This window comes from Phoca vitulina, unplaced genomic scaffold (genome assembly GCF_004348235.1).
Source record: "Phoca vitulina isolate PV1807 unplaced genomic scaffold, GSC_HSeal_1.0 scaffold50, whole genome shotgun sequence".
Lineage (NCBI taxonomy): Eukaryota > Metazoa > Chordata > Mammalia > Carnivora > Phocidae > Phoca > Phoca vitulina.
Genome location: NW_022589753.1, coordinates 784022 through 803956, shown reverse-complemented (window position 1 = coordinate 803956; position 19935 = coordinate 784022). Strand labels below are relative to the sequence as shown.

The following is a 19935-nucleotide window of genomic DNA, read 5'->3' as shown; positions in this document are numbered from 1 at the left end:
AGAAGATCGTATTACTGTAACTGAAAATTAATGGACTGCTGGCAGTTCTAAAAGAAAAACAAATTATCTGAATAGTTTAGATGGAGTCATAGAACGTTTTCAATTTGTAGCTACACGTTCTGCCCCATTCACCACACCACTGCCCAGACTCTGCTGTTGTCCTGTTGTTCGGACACGGTAAGAGCCTTCAGATCGTGGAAAGAGACAAAAGCTGTCCAGATGTCGTGGGGCAGTAGGTTAGCCCTGGCCTTGGAAGGCCACCTGTCTGGTCTTGGCTCCAGGGACGTACCTTGCTCTAGGGATGAACATAGCCCCAGGCCTCCCAGAGCTTAGGGCAGGTGGGTGGTTGACCCTTTTGCTTTGTGATCAGAAAACTGAACATTCAGCCTTCACTGATTGTTTGGTCCAGTGGGTGCCAAATGCCGGCTCTAGTTCTGCTTTCCAGGAGGGTCTTCCCTCCTCCTCTCCTCCTTTTTTTTTTTTTTTAAATACTTTATTTATTCATTTGAGACACAGAGATACAGAGAGAGAGAGAGCATGAGCAGGGGGAGAGGAAGAGGGAGAGGGAGAAGCAGGGTTCCCACCGAGCCAGGAGCCCGATGTGGGGCTCGATGTGGGGCTCGATCCCAGGACCCCGGGATCAGGACCTGAGCCGAAGGCAGACGCTCAACCATCTGAGCCACCCAGGCGCCCCTCCTCCTCTCCTCCTTTTCAACATCCTCTCACCCCTCACAGCCCACCTCCTCCAGGAAGCCCACTGTAAATGCAGCACCGGCTCTCTCTCTCTGAACTTGTGGAGGCTACAGTTCCGACCACAGGCTCTTGTGCTGAAATCTAGTCTCGTATTGCCACCGTGTAGACCCTAGTGGTGCCTGTTTATTTCCGTGAACCCAGTGGCTCCTTCCGGAGGGTTCCCTCCGCCTGCAGGACAGTGCTCATGCTCAGCCAGGCATGAGGCAGGCTGGGAGTGCTGGGAAGTTAAGATAAGCACCCAGGGCAGCTTTCAGCCAACCACGGAGGGAAACACAGTGAGACCCCACGGTGTGCCCACCAGCGTGGCTGCTGTGAAAGCCTGAGAACCCACGTGCTGACGAAAGACATGGAGCAACTGGAGCTCTCTAACTGCCGGGGCGGGGGGGGGGGAGTAGAAAACGGCACAACCATTTTGGGAGACTGGCAATTTCGTATAAAGTTCAAAGTACACCTGCCCGTCACCCAGCAATTGTACTTTTAGGTGATTGATTAAACGAGAGAAATAAAAAAATATGCCCACAAAAAGACTGGTACACGAACTTCAAGGCAGCTTTATGCATAATGCCAAAAACTTAAAAATGACTCCGGGGGGGCGCCTGGGTGCTCAGTCGTTAAGCGTCTGCCTTCGGCTCAGGTCATGATCTCAGGGTCCTGGGATCGAGCCCCACATCAGGCTCCCTGCTTGGTGGAGAGCCTGCTTCTCCCTCTCCCACTCCCCCTGCTTGTATTCCCTCTCTCGCTGTCTCTCTCTCTGTGTCAAATAAATAAAATCTTTAGAAAAAAAAAAAAAAAAAGACTCCGGGGTCTAACAGAGCGGACATTGCATTTAGTGGCATATACCATTGAGCAATCACAGGGAATGGGGCGCCGAGAGCTACAGCACGGATGACTCTGAAAACATGATGCTGAGCGACAGACCCGGTAGGTCACATACTGTAGGATTCCATTCATATGAAGTGCCTGGGTAGATCCACCCACACAACGACGTGGGTGGGTCTTCAAATCATTCTGTGAACTGGAAGAGGCCATTGGAAAAAGAGCACATATTGCATTCATTTATACAAATGTCTAGAACAGGCCCAGCTAGGATGTGAGGATGAAGTAGGAACGGTGGTTGCCTCGGTGGGAGTGCTCCCTAACTAACCGATGGCGCTGGTTCCATGGGGTATGCATTCGTCAAGCCATTCAACTGTACGTTTTATTGACTGTAAATTACACCTCAATAAAAACGTTTATACGTGACCATTCCGAAAGTCACGTGGACGAAGACTACGCACAAAGAACACAGAAATGTCCAGAAAGCACAGAGCAAACCACAGATCGCCTGCGATTCCCCCCTCCGCCGAGACAATCCTTTTAGCGGCAGTCTTTGCTGTAGGCGCCCTCGGGGACTCGGGATCCGGCCGCTCCCCAGCTCTGCAGCCTGCGGGTGACCGCCGTGCTGCGCGCTCCGCCTGCCCCGCCACCTGTGCAAACCGCTCCCGGCCGGAGGGCCCGGGGTCCTGCGGCTGCAGCCGGGCTCGGCCCCCGGTCACGGGTCCCCCCCGCCGGGCCCCCTCCACCGCACCCAGGACTCCGCTTGCCCCCCGGCCCTGGGAGCCCCGCCCCCGCCGCGCCTTCCTAATCAGCCGCCTGTGAACAAGCCGTCCCGGAGTCGTCCCCACCGAAGCAGGGTGCGTTCTCCGTGCCCGCCGCTGCGGACCGGCACCCGCCGGTCCCCGCCGGACAGTCAGGCCCGCCCCCCGCCGGCCCGCCGCGTCCCCAAGGCGACAGGGGCGGGGCCGCCCTCCGGCCCGACGAGCGAAGGCGGAAGCCCCGCCCCGCCGGCCCGCCCTCTCCCCCCGGCTTCCCGTGATGCCCCGCGAGGCGCAACGTAGCCGGAAGCTGGTGGCGGCGGCGGGGCGGGAGGCCGGCGCGCGTCCCCGGAGCAGCTTGCGGCGCGCCCGAACCCGGCGGACTCCGGCGGACCCCCGGCGCGCGGGATCGAGTCCGGACCCCGCCCGGTAAGCGTGGCCCGAGGCCCCGGCCCGCTTGGGCTGACGCCCCGGCCCGGACCCCGGCCCGCCGCCCCTCTCTCCTCGGAAGCCGCCCCCACCTCGGTTCCTGGAAGCCTCCCGCAGCCGTGGCCCCGCGCACCCCGCCGCTCCCCTTCCTCCCGGGGAAGGGGCGCAGCGTCCAGACGGACAGCCCGGGGCTGCAGGCTGAGGGCTTCCGCCCTGGGAAGCTAGGGTTCCGTCCGGCGGGTGCGGGAGAGGCCGGTGTGGTCAGGAGCGGCAGCCTCGGCCTCGCCCGGCGCCGTGGACGACCCCCTCGGGGAGGGAGGGGGAGCCGCCCGGGAGGGGCTCGAACGGCCCTTTTCGGTTCCCGTGGCGTATGCGTCCGTCTGCCCCGGTCAAGGCTCCACCGCAGACCACCAACGCTGGGAAGGGATGGCGTTCGTTCGGGGCAGGCCTAACCCTCCTGCCGCGCTCTGGCCGTGGCCGTGCGCCCGGGGGGATGGCCCGGGGGGTGCTGAGCTCTCCGGCTTGCTCTGGCGTTGCTTCCCGGGACCCCACCCCGCCCAGGTTCACAACAGATCCGTGCGTCCGGGAGAAGGGGCTGTGCTTTCGCACAGGTGCCCTGGATGCTCCCGGTGGTTTCTGTCTCCGTCGCTGTAACAGCCCTGGGGACCCAGCCCTGCCCTTCAGTCATCCCTTTTAATTAATTTATGATACGGACCCGTCCCAAGTTCAGGACCAAGCGTTGTGCAGTTAACAAGTGGCTTATGTGGTGAACTAAGAAAAAGTGTCCTCATTTGGTTCAGCGTTTACCGAAGTTATGTCCACTTGCAGAAACCTGCATTTTACCGTCTGGTTTCAAGCTTTAAAGAGTTCTTGGATGATTTTTCAAGATAAACCGTATTTGTGGTTTTGAAAGTTAGGATGCATTTTCAGGTATCAAAGTTAGCATTTCAGAGAGTTGAAGGATGCTCGCATCCAAAACTGGCCCCCAAGGGGAGTGTCTTTAAAATCCAGGTCATTTCCTTTTCACACGTTACTTTGCTACTAGTTCTGCAAACATTTGGTCTGCCTAATTTTATTTTACACAATTAGAAATTCGGAGCATGCTCAACCCAGTTCTGACTTCCGTTTGCCGGCGCCTTTTGACCAGAATGTGAACCTCTGAGGGAAGGCACAGTTCTCTGGAAAGAGCACAGGGCTGAGTATGGAGACCTGAGCGGGCAGGTGTGCATGTCAGCCCCGCACAGCAGGCCACAAGGGGCTCTCCAGTGAGACAAATGTGTGCAGAGGGCCTTGTGAATTCAGATCCAGCCCAATGTCTCTCCAGGTGTGTGTGGTGTTTACCTGTTGATGCCTTTCTCATGCGGTGGCATAGACGCTCAGTGTGCTGAAAGTATCCCACTTGAATGAGTCCGACCAGGATGATGTATTCAGGTGTTTGCCCTTGAGATCCGATGGTTTTGGTAGACTGTCACACAGAGTACAGAAAACTGCAGAGGGCAGAAGAGCCGCGGGTGGACTCTGAGTTTTGTCCATCAATTGTAAAAAACTGAAAACCAATGTTTATTTGTTATTTCCTTCAGCTAGCTTCAAAGTGGGCACTGATGAACACAGGAGTCCTGGCCTTGCAGATTTAGAAGGTTTGGTTGTGCAGAGAGTCAGGGTTTCCACCCGTGACTTATTTCTGCGTACTAAGATTACAGGTGAGGTACAGCCAGAGATCCTGGAATGTTTACACTGCACGTCCATAGAAAGCTCCAGCTTCACTGTCAGCAGAGAAGCTGGCCGCATGAAATGTCCAGCAGCTGGGCAGGTGTCCAGTTCTGAGCCACTTACAGGGTCCCTGCGTGTTCTGCAGTGGGCTCGTGTTGCCGTGAGAGTTAGGGGCAGCAGCTCACAGGCTCCGTTCACGAGGGAAGGGCGAGCTTCAGGGGGACACACGCTGGTGGTGGTGGTAGAGGCGGCCTGGGGCCAAGTGGTGGCGGGGTGTGCAGGACCGTGGGGTTGCTTTATGGCCAGCACCGTGCTGGCTCCCACCCCCTTCCTCCAGCTTGAATCTGCTGTATCGCTTTTCCTGGTCATGAATCCAGTGGGCTGTTGCTTGAACTTGAGCTTTGCCAAAGCTAGGAGCTGTGTAAAGACAGAAATGGTTTTTCTCTTCAGCCTGAATTAAGGGCTGTGGTGCCCCGGCAGTGTCCCCGTGAGGCATGGTGGCAGGTGTGCCCTGCTGTGCTCATGCCGTCTGTCACCTCCACCCTGTGATGGGCCCTCGGAGGACATCCCTGTAGGCCCCCCACAGACCGGCCTCTGCACGTATCGGTCAGGGCTACCGCTTCGGCCCCACACCACAGGCTGGGGAGTGGAAGGAAGACGTGGCGTGCAGAGAACTGGGGTTCCCTGTCTCCGAAGGTTATTGGCCCCAGTCTGAGGTGTTGGCCTTTCAGGTGGGCAGTCAGATTGAGCGGCCAGTCTGTGTACGTTGTAGAAAGACCACCCCTTGCTATGGGCTTCGTCACAAGACGGGACGTTTTATAAATTATGCAGTGTGGGTGGTGTATGATGCTTAGACAAAGCGGACGCCAGTAATCATGTTATTCTTAATAATCGCGTTGCCTTTGGCTGGAAACATCCAGACGGCTCTGGGTTTTTCTTAGCGTGTGGAGGACAGATTCCTTCTGTAAGTGGTTCCCTCAGGCCGCCTGTAGTGAGCAGGGGCCTTACCCCGGAGCTTCCAGGCAGCTTCGTGGGATTTCTCTGAAGCTGTGTGTGCTAGTGTTTTTGCACTCACTCGTTTTCTCGTAAAGTAGCCTACTGGTAAGTTTTAAAACTTTGTGTTTCTCCTTTGCAGCATCATGGCCAGCCCCAGAACGAGGAAAGTTCTGAAAGAAGTCAGAGTGCAGGATGAAAACAACGTAAGCGTCTGCTCTGCTCGGGTGCTTTGAGGTTTAGCAAACCTCTCAGAGCTCTCCCTGTTACTGTTAGCCTCGGGCCAGTCTCCTCTGCTCCCTCTTGGGGCCACCTGTCGGGTCTTTGGGGTCCCAGGGCCCCAAGTGCCAGGGTGAGTCGCACGTGACCCTCTCCGCAGGTGTGTTTTGAGTGTGGTGCGTTCAATCCTCAGTGGGTGAGTGTGACTTACGGCATCTGGATCTGCCTGGAGTGCTCGGGGAAGCACCGCGGGCTCGGGGTGCACCTCAGGTCAGTGCCCTGCCCCTGTTGCCTCGAGGGCCTCCTGTCGGGTGTGCGGTGACAGGGTAACGCGCGCCACCTTGCCTGCTCCGCGCTTCTGTCAGGGAAGTGCCTGTGCCAGATTCACGACCTGGCTGGGGGCTCTTGGACGCCTAGTGCTAATAAGTAGGTTGGCTCTCTGGTTTCTAGCTTCGTGCGCTCCGTGACCATGGACAAGTGGAAGGACGTGGAGCTGGAGAAGATGAAAGCTGGAGGGAACGCGAAATTCCGGGAGTTCCTGGAGTCTCAGGAGGACTATGACCCCTGCTGGTCCCTGCAGGACAAGTACAACAGCAAGGCCGCGGCCCTCTTCAGGGACAAGGTAGGGACCGGCTGACCAGCGGTGCTGAGGCTCTGCCCGTGGGAGCTGGCGTTCTCCTGTGGGCTCTGACCTCCCTGCAGAGGCCGTGCGTGGTCTGTCCACAGACAGGACACGTGGGCCGTCGTGTCCCACCCGGGGGAAAGCAGGTGGCACGTTGTTAGCAGGGGTGAAGAGTGGGCCTTCCTCCCCACCCTCGGGGAGAGTGTCGCGTGCCCGCTCTGTACGTGGTGGGTGAAACTGCCGAGGATGGCAGCGCGCCACGTGGGGTCGGAGCCACTGACCAAGAACTCGCCAGCACCGCTGTTCGTTGCGGTCAGAGTGAGACCCTGTCTCGGTGTTGACATGTGGCAGAGAGCCCCCAGCCCGTGGCCGCTGAGCCTGGGAGGGACAGCAGGCAGGACACGCTAGAGCGGGTGACGTCTCTGTCCTGGGCTGGCTAATGCCTGTGTCCCCTCGGCAGGTAGCCACTCTGGCTGAAGGCAGAGAATGGTCTCCCGAGTCATCGCCTGCCCAGAACTGGACCCCACCCCAACCCAAGACTCTGCCGTCTACTGCCCACCGGTAGCTACTCCTCTGGCCTCTTGTCTGGCTCCAGACTGTTCTGGGCCTGACCCTGATCTCGGCCGTAGCTCAGGACCCCATATTGGTGTGGGAACAGCTGCCATTGTGAGTTGCTCCCGAGAGTCAGTGGGAAAAACAACTCTGTGGGTCATTGAAGCAATACAGGCTCTCAGTAAAAATGCAACCCATAAGCGGTGTCTGAGTGAAGGGAGTACCTCCCCATTTCTCAAGAGCCCGTTCGGTGCGAGTCCTTCCAGACACGCACCCATGACACGCGTGCATCTCCGTAGGAAACGTCCTAGCTGAGTGTTGTTTACCTCCTGTGTCCTCTCTGAGGATTGCCCACCCCCGAGTGCAGGTGTGATGCGGACAAGCTGGTCCCCCTGCGTCCTCTCGCATGTCAGAGGCTGGTGTTCTGGAGTGACCGGTCCACAGAAGGCTCCCTATTTGCACCATGGGTGCCCAGGGACCCCCACCCCACCCCTGCACTGTGCATTTTATGTGGAAGGTCCCTGGACCACTGCTGATGTGCCTGCTTCAGCCTCCGTCTCTCCAGCCTCTCTGCTGTCTCCCTGCCGGCGTGGGCCGACGTGTGCCCGCTTGTGGCCAGCCTGAGCCTGAGCCGCCTTTCACACAGACTGGGAGGCCAGCTGGCCTTAGGTGCTCCATTCTTGGAGGAGCCCAGGTGTGACCAGGCGGATGTAACAGCATAGAGGCCCGGACGGTTCCCTCAGGCACCTGCCTGTCCTCTGTTGGCCTCGCTGACCTCTGACTCTCCCTTTCAGAGCCTCTGGCCACCCACAGAACTCGACCTCCTCCTCAGACAAGGCGTTTGAAGACTGGCTTAATGATGACCTGGGCTCCTATCAGGGGTGAGGCCACGGGCAGCAGGGGGTTCAGGCCCTCAGGGCTAGGGCCTGCTGCTCTCCGTGTGCAGGGCGTGCACAGCCCGCACGCGTCTGGTTGTGGTAATCCCCGGGCCAGCCCAGGTGTGAAGAGTGGTTTTGAGTGGAGAGAAAAGGAAAGAGTAGTTTTCCTTCTTGGAACCAGCCTGACCTGTAAGCGAGTTTTGTCCTTGGAGCTGTCGGATTAAATCATCTGGATGCTTCTTGTAATAACAGGCTGTGGGCTTTGGGTGTTGCCAAGGTTCCTGGCTAAATGCAGCAGGAGGGTGTTCTCCAGTGAGCAGAGGGGAGCCTGACCTGTGCGCCCGCCTTGCTGTGGATGCACGTCCTCCCCGGGGCCCTCGCACCTCTGCCCGGGGTCTGGGTGCCTCCCGCCTCGAGGCTTTCAGGAGCATGCTGCTTTTTGTCTCCCTGTCAGGGCCCAGGAGAACCGCTATGTGGGGTTTGGGAACACGGTGCCGCCCCCGAAGAGGGACGAGGACTTCCTCAGCAGCGCTGTGTCGTCCCTGTGCTCGGTGAGGACCGCGCCCTGCCCCGCAGACCCACAGCCGGCCCCGCCTGCAGGACAGCCTCCCCTTTCCTTCAGCGAAGTTTCTCTATGACCCGGCCGTTCCTTCCGGTCCCGGCGTGTGCAGTTGCTGACGTGCTTTGTTACAGAATGTATGTTTCCCGCTAGTCAGGCGCGTTTCCTCCAAGCACGACGTCCTGTGTGGCGCGTGCCCGGTCCTCCTGTCCTGCCAGAGCACTGGGCACAGCCGGTCCCGGCGCTCTGCCCGCCAGCCCCGCTCTCCAAGCCACATGGGCTCTGGCACGCTCTGGGTCTGGCGCTCGCGGCCCTGCGCTTTTGTCCTCAGCGTCAGGTCAAACCATCATCTTCCAAGGAAACTTACTGTTTTTAGACAACGTTCGTTCATTTTAGCGCTGTCTGTGATGGTAGCTGCAGACCCCCGGGGGTCTGGCCAGTGACGACTGGCAGCGGCCTGTCTCTGGGTGCCGCACGCGTGAAAAGGCGAGACGTCCTCCACGCTAACAGGACGGGGTCTTCGGTGCCCTGGGGGGGGGAGGCAGCAAGTGCAGAAGGAGCAGACGTGACGGGTGAAAACGCAGGAAGCACCCGGGAGCGGCCGTGCGTCCGCCGCCACTGTAGGGTCCTGCGTCCTGGGTGCAGGGGGAGGTCTGCTGAGCACCACTGTCCACTGTCCTCTTCTGATCGTGCACACGTGCTGTTCCCCAAGTGATGGAACTTGTCAGAAATTAAGGCTGCCCCTCCAGAGCCGCGGGCTGTGGCAGCCGCGGGCAGCCAGGGTCCCTTCTCCGGGTCCCACCAAACGTAGCGCGTTTGTGTTTGTGTCCCCCTCCTACGGGTCTTTAATTCACCGAAGAAGCTGGATGTGCTTGTCTCCTGAGCTAAGGGTTCCTCTGCTTCCTTGGGGGGAAGAGGCTCTGCTGGGAAGTTGGGGTTTGAGAGAGACGTGTGTGTCTGTAAATAGTTTCAGTCAGTTTTGGGGGCTTAGGGGGAAGACCTCGAACTCAGAACAGGTCTGCCTGCAGACTAGGTGCCAGGCCCCGACCCCTTCGAGGGGAGGGAGGAGGGACCGAGGGCAAAGGGAAGCACGGGCACGTGCGTGCAGTGGAGGTCCAGTCAGGTGGCGTGGCGCAGACGCACGCGCTGGGCCGGATCCGTGGCTGCCAGGAGTCGGGTGCGTGGCGTTCAGGTGTGCCCACGGCTTGCGTGCCCGCTCTCCGTGGGAAGTGGGGTTGCCGCTGGGAACGGGACCCTGGAGGTGGCCATCCTGCAGATCTTGGGGGCGGAATCCGTCAGCCCATTGCTGAGCGGTGGATGGCACGGCAGACAGCCTGCCTGTTCGGCCGCCCGTGGAACCTCGACGTGGCCTCTCTGTTGCTTCTTTCCAGGGCTGGAGCAGTTTCACCACCGGAGCGAGCAAGTTTGCCTCGGCCGCTAAGGAGGGTGTGAGTAGCCCATCCCAGCGCCCTGCCTGCAGGCCCACACAGGCTGGGCTAGTCTGGGGTCTGGGGGCAGACAGGGGTCTTGAAGGGGCTCCGATGAGGGGTGGAGGGCGTTCCCAGCCGCAGGGCTCCCTCCCAGGCCGTGTGCTGTTGGCCCTGAGTCTGCAGCAGATCTCAGGGCCCCGCCGTTCGCTGCTTCAGTGGCAGGCATCCGTCTGTGCGTCAGAGATGAGCTGTGTGCAGAGGGGCGCCGCTCTAGAAGAGGGGTGTGCCGTGCTCAGGTGCGGCATGTTGTGAGCCCTGCAGGCTGAGGGTTCTGCCAGCCCTCCAGTTTCTGCTGCTGGGCACGGAGCAGGGTTCAGGCAGTGGGACTTCTCTCTCCCTCTTACCTGCCCCTCTGCCCAAGCGAGGGAGGGTTGGGGATTTAGTCAAGACACACAGGTGGGGAGTGGGCATGACCTTGGAAAGGAACAGGCAGAAACCGGTCTGAGGACATTACCCCAGAGGGGAGACTGTCGGGGGCATCCGGCAGGTTTCCTGGTCAGCGTGGCCTTGGTGAGGAAGGTGACCTGGAGAAGGAGGAGCCCAGGGCAGGCTCAAGGGGCCGCCTGGCTAAGTAGGCCCTGGACAGGAACGATCTGAGGGCCAGACGGGTGCCCGCAGCTCCACAACCAGCAGGAACCGCGGGGCTGGCTCTGGGCCAGAGCGAAGGCGCTATGGACCCCTCTCCATGCTCCCCGTGGGCCGCAGTGCCCTGCATCCTCCCCCATGTGGCCTCGAGGGGCACCAGGCCCTGTGGCACCACTGCTCTGGTGCGGGGCCTCCGCTAGTTCTCCCCAGGCCTCGTCCCTGGAGGGCACAGCCAGGAGGTTCAGGCCCCTGTCAGCGGGAGCATCTGTGGCCAGGCCTTTTCTTTCTTTGTTTATGAAAGTGTTGGGGGTGCTGTGCTAAGGTGAGCTGTGGGATGGGCCCGCACTGGGTGCCAAGCAGGTGGCATGGTCGGGGCCACGGCAAAGCCCACAGCTGACGGGGCTGGGGTGGCCGCCCCCTACCGGGGACCTGCTCCCCCTCCAGCGGGGCCTGGCCTAGTGGGCAGCTTTGCTGGGCCCCTCGGAGCTGCTGGGAGGTGGGAGGCCATCAGGAGACAGGCCTAGGACCGAGTGCTGAGACCTGGGGATGTGCAGCCAGGGGTCTGGTGTCAGGACCGGTGACGGAAAGCCATGTTTCTTTTCAGGCAACCAAATTTGGATCTCAAGCAAGTCAGAAGGTAACAACGGAAGCTTCTGCGTTCCGTGCTGTTAAAATTTCTAGTTCTGTCCTGTCGTCGTCTAGACACTGCCTGGTCTGCCCTCCTCGGGGCCTGTGCTTGGGAGAGGGGGCGTTTCTGTGTGCATCACTTCAGGTGCTTGTGGGTCAGGGGGGTGAGAAGCTGCTCCTGTCAGGGCCCGCAGGGCTGAGGGCACCCGGACAGCTGTAAGGCTCGTGTGCAGTCGGCTGTCTGCACCCGTGGGTGGAAGGAAGCCTGGTGTTGCCAGGACTGCGGGTTGTGGGGTGGGGCAGGCTAGCCCTCCTTTCCCGGTTAGTTTCTCTCGCGGGCGGTGGTTTGGGGCGTTGGCGTTTCTCTTTTTCTTCAAATCTTGGTTGGTAGCCCTGGCAGGCCCCAGGTGGTGGCAGGGCTCTGGACCGCCTGTGCCCTGGTGGTGGGGTTAGCACACAGGCCGGAGGCAGCGGCCCCAGAGGCTGTCCCAGGACGAGGGTGGTTGGTGTTCGAGGATGGCCTGTCCCTGTTTCGGGCTCCTGACCTGCTTGCGCGCGTGTGGTTCTGGGGGTTGTACGTTGGGAGTGGAAAGCAGTGAGGTTTGGTGGCAGTCAGTGGGCACTCCAGGTCACTTTTGATGACACCTGCTGGGGTGACGCCATGAGAGCGTGAGGCTAATTAACCCGTCTGGAGGTGCTTCCTGGTGGTTGCTCACCACTGCTCCTGCCCGAGCTCGCTCGCTCTCTCACTTTCTCCCTCTCTCCCCCTCCGCCCCAACCCGCTCCCTTGCTGTCTGGGTAAAGTTTTGGGGCTCCAAGCAGCAGCCCGAGATGGTAAGGCCTCAAGTCTGTTCTCGTGCATGCCATTCCCCGTCTCTGTGCTGACCACACGCTTTGCCCTGAGCTTCCCCGGACCGTGGCCTGTATGTGTCCTCGCTTACGTGCCCTCACCCTCGGAGCTTCCCGCCAGCCTGCTGGGCTCCTGTCTGGCCCATCCTGGCTGTTCAGGGACCCGAGACCCTGGCAGGAAGCCAGGGGTCCAAACCGGGGGACACGGCTCCTCCTGGGGTGCCAGGAGCTACTGGGCAGGATTTTCATTTCGTGGCTTGATCACCTCGAGCTCAGTGAGCGGAAGGAGAGTTATCCCAGGGGCAAGGTGCTCACAGGCGTGCGGTTACCCTGTCCATCAAGGCTACTGCTGCCTGGCGCGCTCCCTCTTAGCTGCCCATCGTCCCGCTGCCGCCCCACCCACCTTGGCTCTGTGCTCTTCCCTCTGAGTCAGGTGCCCGGTGGCGGGCAGGTGGGCTCACACCCCCTCCAGTGACCAAGGGTGCACCGGCCTGTACCCCAGCCGAGGGGGGTAGCATGTGACCTGCTGCCAGCACACGGGCTGTCCTCACGGGATGGGATTGCGTGGGCTCCGATGGGAAGACCCGCGGGAGGCCGCTGGATTTGCTGCCACTCTGGGCCTCTCCCCTCTAGAGCGGGTAGGCCTGGGGCAGTGTCTCTGGCCGCCCCCCAGCCAGGGTGCCTGGGGGGCACTTCGTGCAACTGCCTTGGGTGCCGTGGCTGCCGGGGGTGGGGGGTGGCAGGGAGCCCTGGGTGCTGGTGGGCCGCTCACCATCTGCTGCCTTCCCTCGGTCGGCCAAGCTCGCGGCCACGTGCTGACCGGTGTCCTGGCTGACATGCTGCCCGGGCTCACCTGACTTCCCTCTCGTCACACAGGCTTCGGAGCTGGGCCACAGTCTGAACGAGAACGTCCTCAGACCTGCCCAGGAGAAGGTAATGCAGCCGATGCCCTGTCCCTCTCCTCCATCCCCACCCCCGTAGGCCCTCGTTCCAGGGGAGCAGCGTGTCCCAGGGGGCCCCCACCCCCGGGCTCCGGGAGGCCTGGCCTCGAGCTCCGTTCCTCAGAGTGCGGCTGGGTGTGGGCAGCGCGGAGGCGGCTGCCTGAGCCAGGGAGGCCCCCCGCGGGCTGGGGCCTCGGGGAGCAGTGCCAGCCTGCCCTCAGGAGGTTGTTGCTGACACAGAGGCCCCCCGGGAGGATGCTGCGTTCCAGCAGCCTGGGCTGCGGTCGGCGGCCCCCGCCCCCTCTTCCCTTGTGGGGAGGGGGCCGCCCAGGGGGAGACGGGGTCACACAGAGCTGCCGCCATGTCTCCCTGAGACGGGTGACGGTGGGCTTTCTGCCGCTCAGCTGACGGCACTGTTTTAACCCACGCAGGTGAAAGAGGGAAAGATTTTTGATGATGTGTCCAGTGGGGTCTCTCAGTTGGCGTCCAAGGTAGGGCAGGCCCCGCCTGGTGCTCAGGCGCAGCCGGAAGCCAGTCTCCACATTCTGGGGCGCCCGGGCCGAGAGCAGGAAGGGCCTGGGCTCTCCGTGCCCCTGCGCGCTCGTGCGGCCCGAGTGCCCACTGAGCGGTGGGTGAGGAGGCTCAGCGAGACGCTCCCGTGCCGGCCGCCAGAGGAATATGGAAACGGCTTGGCGGGGGGAGGGCCTCTCACATCTGCTAACTGTCGCTTCTTTTTCTTCTGCCCTCATTCTGCTGCCGCTGCCCTTCCCCGGTGAGTGCGACCTTCCTGACGTGCTGGCGGAGGGCCAACGTCGTCCTCCAGGCTGGTGTGGGTGTGCGCGGCCCCCTGCTTCCCAGCCCACCACTCTCCGCACGGGGAAGCCTGCAGGGGGCTTCGCACGCATGCTGTTTCCTCGAGCTCCCGAGCCCGTGGGCCTGAGCCTGGCCGTGCCGTTCACGTCTCTAAGCTTTGCCGGGACTTTGAGTGGGACACCGTGTATGTATGTGAGAACCCACCCTGAGCTGCCGCCTCCCGTCCCCTTCCAGGTCCAGGGGGTTGGCAGTAGGGGATGGCGGGACGTCACCACGTTCTTTTCTGGGAGAGCAGAGGACCCGTCGGACAGGTACGCCGGTTCCCTGGGTCTCTTCCACAAGGCCTCTGGGAGGCTGTCGGCATCCCCGCTGAGGGACAGGCATGTTATCCCCCAGGGGCACGGGGGTCACAGCAGCCCCCAGAACCGTAGAGATACCAGCCCTGTGGTAACTGCTGCTGCCCAGGGCAGGGAGGGAGGGGGGAGGCTGGAGAGGAGGGGCACCAGTGCTGATCCCTGTCTCCGTCTGGGTGGGTGGGGCCGGCGGGGGCGCCTCAGCGACCCTGTCCCCTCACTCACCGTCTGCTCCGGGCTGGCGTCCTGGCCTGTCTGCTGGAAGCCCGGTCGGCCTGGTTTCCCGTTCTTCAGCCGCAGGGTGGGCGGGGCGGGAAGACCGGCCGTGGTGGGGGCCGCTCCTGGATGGTGGCACGTTCCCTGTGCTCACGGGCACGGGCCGCACGTCTTCCTGACGCGCCTTTTGGTGGTTCAGGTCGCGTGGCTGCGCTCGTCGGGGTACAGCTCTGCTGAGGGGCTCTGCGGGGCCCCCTCTGTCTCGACAGCGCGGGGAGGGCCGACGCACTCAGGGCTCCCCTTTTCCCTCAGTCGCTGCAGAAAACCGGCGTTGTATTTTTTCCTTCACAACGAGCTCCTTTTGGGGGGGGGCTGACCCAGCCGGGCTCTGGCAGCAGGAGGCCCGAGTGCTTCTGGCGGGTTCTGTGCCCCAGACTCTAAGGTGGAGCTGCCCGGGGGCCTCTGCCAGGCCCCGTGGTCGTCGGGGTCTGGGTGGGGCCTTTGCAGTCTGGGGCAGGACACCAAGGGACGGCCTGGTGGCCCAGGCCGTTGTTCAGTCTCTCTGTCTTCCCAAGACCCCTGGAGGGCCAGAGCTACCAGAACAGCGGTGGGGACCACCCCCAGAACCGCGCCGTGGACCAGAGCTTCTGGGAGACCTTCGGGAGTGCCGACCCCGCCAAGGGCCACAGGTCCCCGAGCAGCGACAGCTGGACGTGCGCGGACGCCTCGGCCGAGAAGAGGAGCTCGGACAGCTGGGATGTGTGGGGCTCGGGCTCCGCGTCCAACCATAAGAACAGCGACCACAGCGACCTCGGGGAGGCCTGGGGGGGGCGGTGGGGAGGGCAGAACCAAGACCGCCAAGAAGGCCGCGCTGCCCGCCGTGCCGGTGGACGAGGGCTGGGACAACCAGGACTGGTAGGCCCGCTGCGCCCCGGCCCCAGCAGCTGCGGCGGCCCCTGCGTCCGCACTTTGCCCCCACACTCCTCCTGTCTGACCCCAGAAACCAGCCGTGGCGTGAAGACAGCACCTCAGCGGGAGCCGGGGGGGTGCTGCCAGCTGGCTCGGGCGCCGGCCCCGCAAGGCCGCGGTGCGGGACGGTCCGTGTCTCGCCCGTGGGAACCTGGCCGGGGTGACGCGGGGGCAGAGTCTGCTCCTGCAGGAGGCGGGCCGCGCCATCGTTCCCAGAACGCCCTCTAATAAACCCTCCCGAGTGCAGTGCAGCTCGTGCCGTGTCGTGTGCGAGGCGTGCGTGCGCCCAAGCGTCGGGTCCAGGCTTGTTCCAGGCCAGCCTTCCTGCGTGAGGGACGTGCCCAGCTCCCCTCCCTGGCCCTGCTTCGCTGCCGGGGCTGCTCTCCTGTGTCGCCTCTCCAGGGCCCCGCACACGGCCCCAGGGCCTCTGGCTCGGCCCCAACACCTGGGTCCTTCGTCCGCGCTCTCACTTAGCCGTGCCCGTCTGAGCCGAGGCGGCACCCCCAGGATGCCCCAGACGGCTGAGGAACGGGGACGTGAAAGTGAAGCGTAGGGAGGGGGAAGGCAGGCCGGCACGCTCCCTCCCGAGCCCGGGTCTGGAGGTGCACGGCCGCAGGGTGGGCTTGAGGAGCCGCGTGGCGTCCGGGCCTTCCCAGCAAGGTGCGCCTTTGTCGGGCTGGGTTGCTGCCGTGTCCCTGCTGGCACCTCGCTGTGCCCGCCGCAGCGGCCTCCCGTGCTGTGCTCCCGGGGCTCGGCTTGTGACGGATGGAGCCCACCTGGCACTGAGCACCCACGGCTGCCGCCCCCTTGTCCACGGTCACGGTCCGGTACTGATGAGCCTTTCTCCACGTGAGCCGCGGCTGTGGTGGGTCCTCCGTCCCCACACCCCCTTCCTCTGGCTCTTAGGTTGCTGTCAGCCGCCCTCTGAGCAGGCGCTGCGTGTGCCTGGGTCCTCCTGGGTGATTCGTGCCGGACGCGTCCATCACGGCCTCCGGCCGCTGCCGGCTGTTCGCGTCCCGGGATAGGCCCCCTGAGCGCGGGCGCCGGCGGCAGCCACTGTCGGTCTGTGGCGTGTCTGAGCGGGTGGTCACCGCGGGGCCGTCCCGGGACAGCCCGCTAGCGCCCAGCTCTCCCTGGAGGAGGACCCCCCGAGGGGCAGGGGCGGCCAGCGTGGAGCAGCTGTGTGTGTGCTGCTGTGAAGGGCTCGGTCCCTGAGGGGAGGGGAAGCCCAGGCAGGCTGGGAGCCAAACCCACGGGCGGTCTGCGTGCCCGGGGCCAAGCGTCCCAGGGTGACGGTGCTCAGGAGGAGCCCGAGCGTCGGGCATCCGCGCCCTGTCGGGACAGGCGCTTGGTTTCCGCACTGGGGCCCCCACCCGTCGGGACGGGAGCTCGCGGACCTGCTGGCGGCTCGAGAGGCTTCAGCAGTGCCCAGGCTGTTCTGTCCTGTGACTTCTCGTCGGGAGGCCACGTTCCGTCGGGAGCGAGCCACCCTTTGGTCTGGGAGCCTCCTTCAATGCCGCCTGCAGTAATTAGGGTGGCGTTGAGTTTTTAGACGTGTGCCGGCAGGGGGCACTCTGCTTCCCGGACCCCCTTCTGGAGTGCTGGGACGTGGCGGCCCGAGACCCCTCACGGGCAAAGACGGGTGCTCTTGTTGTGCCCGGGATGGGGCGCAGGGGCTTCCAGCTCTGTGAGGTCCTGGGGCTCGAGCATCTCCCTGGTCTTCTCCCGTACAGGGGTCACTGGCACAGAGTAAAGCAGAGTGATCTGGGCGCACACCACGTGGTTGCGGGTGGCACGGGGCTCCTGGAGGTCTCCAGTGGGTGTCTGCCTGGGACCTGGGGCCAACGGCGGCTCGCCTGGCTCTGGGTAGAAATGCTTGGAAGCCGTGTGCCCTCCGCCTCAGCCTGCATCCTCCCGAAGCCACCTGATGGGGAAGTGGTCGGAGGCTGGCAGAGCCGGGGGCACTGAGTGCACTTTGCAGAATGGAAGCTCTCTTCCTGGGTGGTCTCCCACAGGTCATCCTGTCTGGGTGGGGCGTGGTCCCGGGGGGCTGGGTTCTGCACCCAGCAGACCCAGGGTCAGTTCCTGGCCGAATCCCAGTGGTCCTCCCCGACCTGTACGGTCTGGCCAGCTTGGGGGGAGACTGGGCTAGTGGCCACGAGGCTGCCCTCACCCCCTCTGGCCTTCTGCATGCAGTCTCACCCAGGCCCCAGCTCCAGGACGCTGGGCCGACCAGGGACTGGTGTGACCACGAGGTGAGGCCCCCTGGTTGCTGCAGATCCCTTGCCGAAGACACTGAGACTGACCAGCGGGTGCACTAGAAGGCCAGCCCTGCTCAGCTTCCTTCTCTCTCTGGACTTCCCCATGACCGTTCCGCACTTCCTCCTGGCCGTGCCCCTCACACAGGTCCACCTCTGCCACCCGGTTCAGTCGCCCGGCAGGCCTCCGTGCTGCGACTGTCCTGGGACCTCACACCCAGAACTGGGGCCTTCCTGGAGCCCTACTCTCTGCACGGTCGGGTGTGCACCCCCGTCCCACCGGCCCTGCTGGGTCTGACCCAGCTGACACGGTCAGGTGGCTCAGCCCCTGCAGCCCTCCTCACAGCTGGGGGCTGGGGGAAGTGGGGCCTGTGCTTGGGGTGGGCTCAGGGTCCCTCCCTGCACGCTGGAGTGAGGGCCCATGATGGGTGACGGGCCAGCCAGCACGCGGTGCCGTCCTGTCCTTTCTCAGTGACCTGGGTCAGCCCTGACACTGCTGACTGGTCTCTGGGGCTCCCGGGGTCACAGGTGATGAGCTCCTGCTCTGTGCAGGACTCTGGGGGGGCACACAGGTGAGGGTGGACAGGGTCCAGCCAAGGGTGCAGAGGACTTGGCTTGTATGTGTGCGGGCGGCGCCTCGGTGGGGTGCGTGTGAGTGCGTGTGTGTGTCCCGAGCGCCCACGAGCCACGCCTGGACACTGTCCAGGGCACGATTGTCTGTGGTTGCTGTGCCCAGCGCTCTCTGCTGGTCTGTACTCGGGCGTGTGGGTCCCAGGACTGGGCAGGTGCCCAGCACCCTGGGCACGGCATCCATCAGCACTGGTGTCCTGGTGTCCAGCCGTGGGTCCTCAGGCTCAGGCGGCTCCCGGGCTATGGCGAGTCAAAGAGCTCCATCTGGCCTACGGCCTGAGGCCCCTCCCAGCCCCCAGGAAGGAAGCTGGGCTCACAAAGCGGTCAGGACGGGGGTGGGGGGGGAGCCAGAGGGGCACTCGGGCACCTGGAGCCAAGCCACCTTGGTTTCCTGGCCCAGGCCTGGGATCGTGTGCCCCCAGCCCCTAGCCACGTTCCCAGGTTTGGGGCTGGTGGACCAGCAGGGGCGAGGCAGTGTCCTCCCTGTGGCCAAGAGTGCGGGGAGGGGGCTGAGCCCCCTTGGGAGTCGGGCAAGGGCTCCCCTCCCCCAGCAGCATCTTTGCCCACTGAATGCTGCCAGCCTGCAGTGAACACCATGTCTCAGACTGTGGGCCTCTCCCAGCCCAAGAGCCCCGTGCTGCGCCCGCCCCCCAAAGTGCCTCTGTCCCCGGAAGCTGGACCCCACGTGGGCCGCCAGCCCTGCTGGGCTCCTGGTTGTCAGCTCCCCTCACCCCTCAGCTGCCTGGGGTGGGTGGTCCCGGGTCAGGTGGGTCCAGGGGTGGGGCTGGAACGGGTCTGGTGTGGTCAGTGTCCCCACCCAGGCAGCAGGCCTGGGGCTCCGGGCCTGGGGCTGTCTCACTGGCAGGGAGGGGCCGAGCTTGGCTGGCCCTTCAGACCCGGGAGGCCGAGGAGAAGCCAGGAGTGTGGGGGAGGCTTCCAGGCGGGGGCCAGAGTGGGCCTGGGCACTGGGGCCGACGCTGGAGGAGTCGGGAGGAAGTGATGTGCCCCCCCCACCCCCGGCCACCAGAGGCACCCGGCCCGCCATCTGTCCACACGAGGTGGCCGTGGTCCCTGAGATGCCTGTCCCGTGATTCCCGCTTTGGGGCCAACCCAGAGGAGTGAGGGATAAAGGTGTTTGGTGCCGTGGGATCCCTGCCCTGCGGCAACGGGGTCCTTCATGCTGGGACTCTGTGCCCCCACTCTTGGGCTGTAGCTGGGAAGGGGGGAGAGCCTGGGGAGGGGAGGAGGCCAGGGGTGGGCCAGGGGGTGGGCTGAGGCAGTGACGTCAGAGGGACAGGGACCTTGATAAGCCCTCGCCTCTCGGGGCTGCGGCAGGACCAGAGTGGGGTGAGTGTCTGGGGACCCAGGGACGCCACCCTCGTCCAGAAGGTTAGTGACTCGCCTGTGGTCCTGGGGGGCTGGGTGATGGGGAGGGCCACCAGGGGTCTGCCCAGGTCTGTGATCGGAGGATGATCTCGCCTTTTCAAAGAGGCCTGGGGCATTGAGGGCAGACTGCGGAGGGTTCCGGTTCACAGCCATGACCTCTCTGCCCCTGGGAGGGGTCCCCCCGAGTCAGGTTTCTGGGGAGCGGAGGGGTCTGGCTTCAGAATGTGGATCAGGAGGGGACTCTGGGGACCTGGAGGGTCCAGAGCCCGTGCACTGCCGTCCAGCCCCCTGCAGCCCAAGGATGCTGGCGAGCTCAGCAGCTCTGCACCGCGGGGCTGGCCACCACCTCCCTGGGGGTGGCTGGGGTCCCAAGTTGCTGTGCTGTGTGTCCCTTCCGCACTGTCCGCAGAGGCAGCCCCCCAGGCCGTGTGCAGCTTGGGGATGGAAGGGTGACCCCAGAGGGCTCCCTCGGGACCCCAACCCTACCTCCAAGGACCTCTCAGCCCTGCTGAGAGGCTGACTGGGGCCA

General features: G+C 63.4%; 1 protein-coding gene across 1 annotated transcript; it reads left to right on the top strand.

Annotated features, from left to right (window-relative positions):
- Nucleotides 1-2648: 2648 nt before the first annotated feature.
- On the top strand, nucleotides 2649-15178 carry ARFGAP1 (ADP ribosylation factor GTPase activating protein 1). The gene is given in 15 exon segments (XM_032387724.1): nucleotides 2649-2756; nucleotides 5602-5665; nucleotides 5839-5948; nucleotides 6129-6300; nucleotides 6761-6861; nucleotides 7647-7733; nucleotides 8185-8281; nucleotides 9681-9737; nucleotides 10969-11001; nucleotides 11796-11825; nucleotides 12717-12773; nucleotides 13213-13272; nucleotides 13829-13905; nucleotides 14739-14987; nucleotides 14989-15178. Coding segments are annotated over 14 exon segments (1284 nt in total). The 5' UTR covers nucleotides 2649-2756; nucleotides 5602-5605; the 3' UTR covers nucleotides 15083-15178.
- The last annotated feature ends 4757 nt before the right edge of the window (nucleotides 15179-19935 follow it).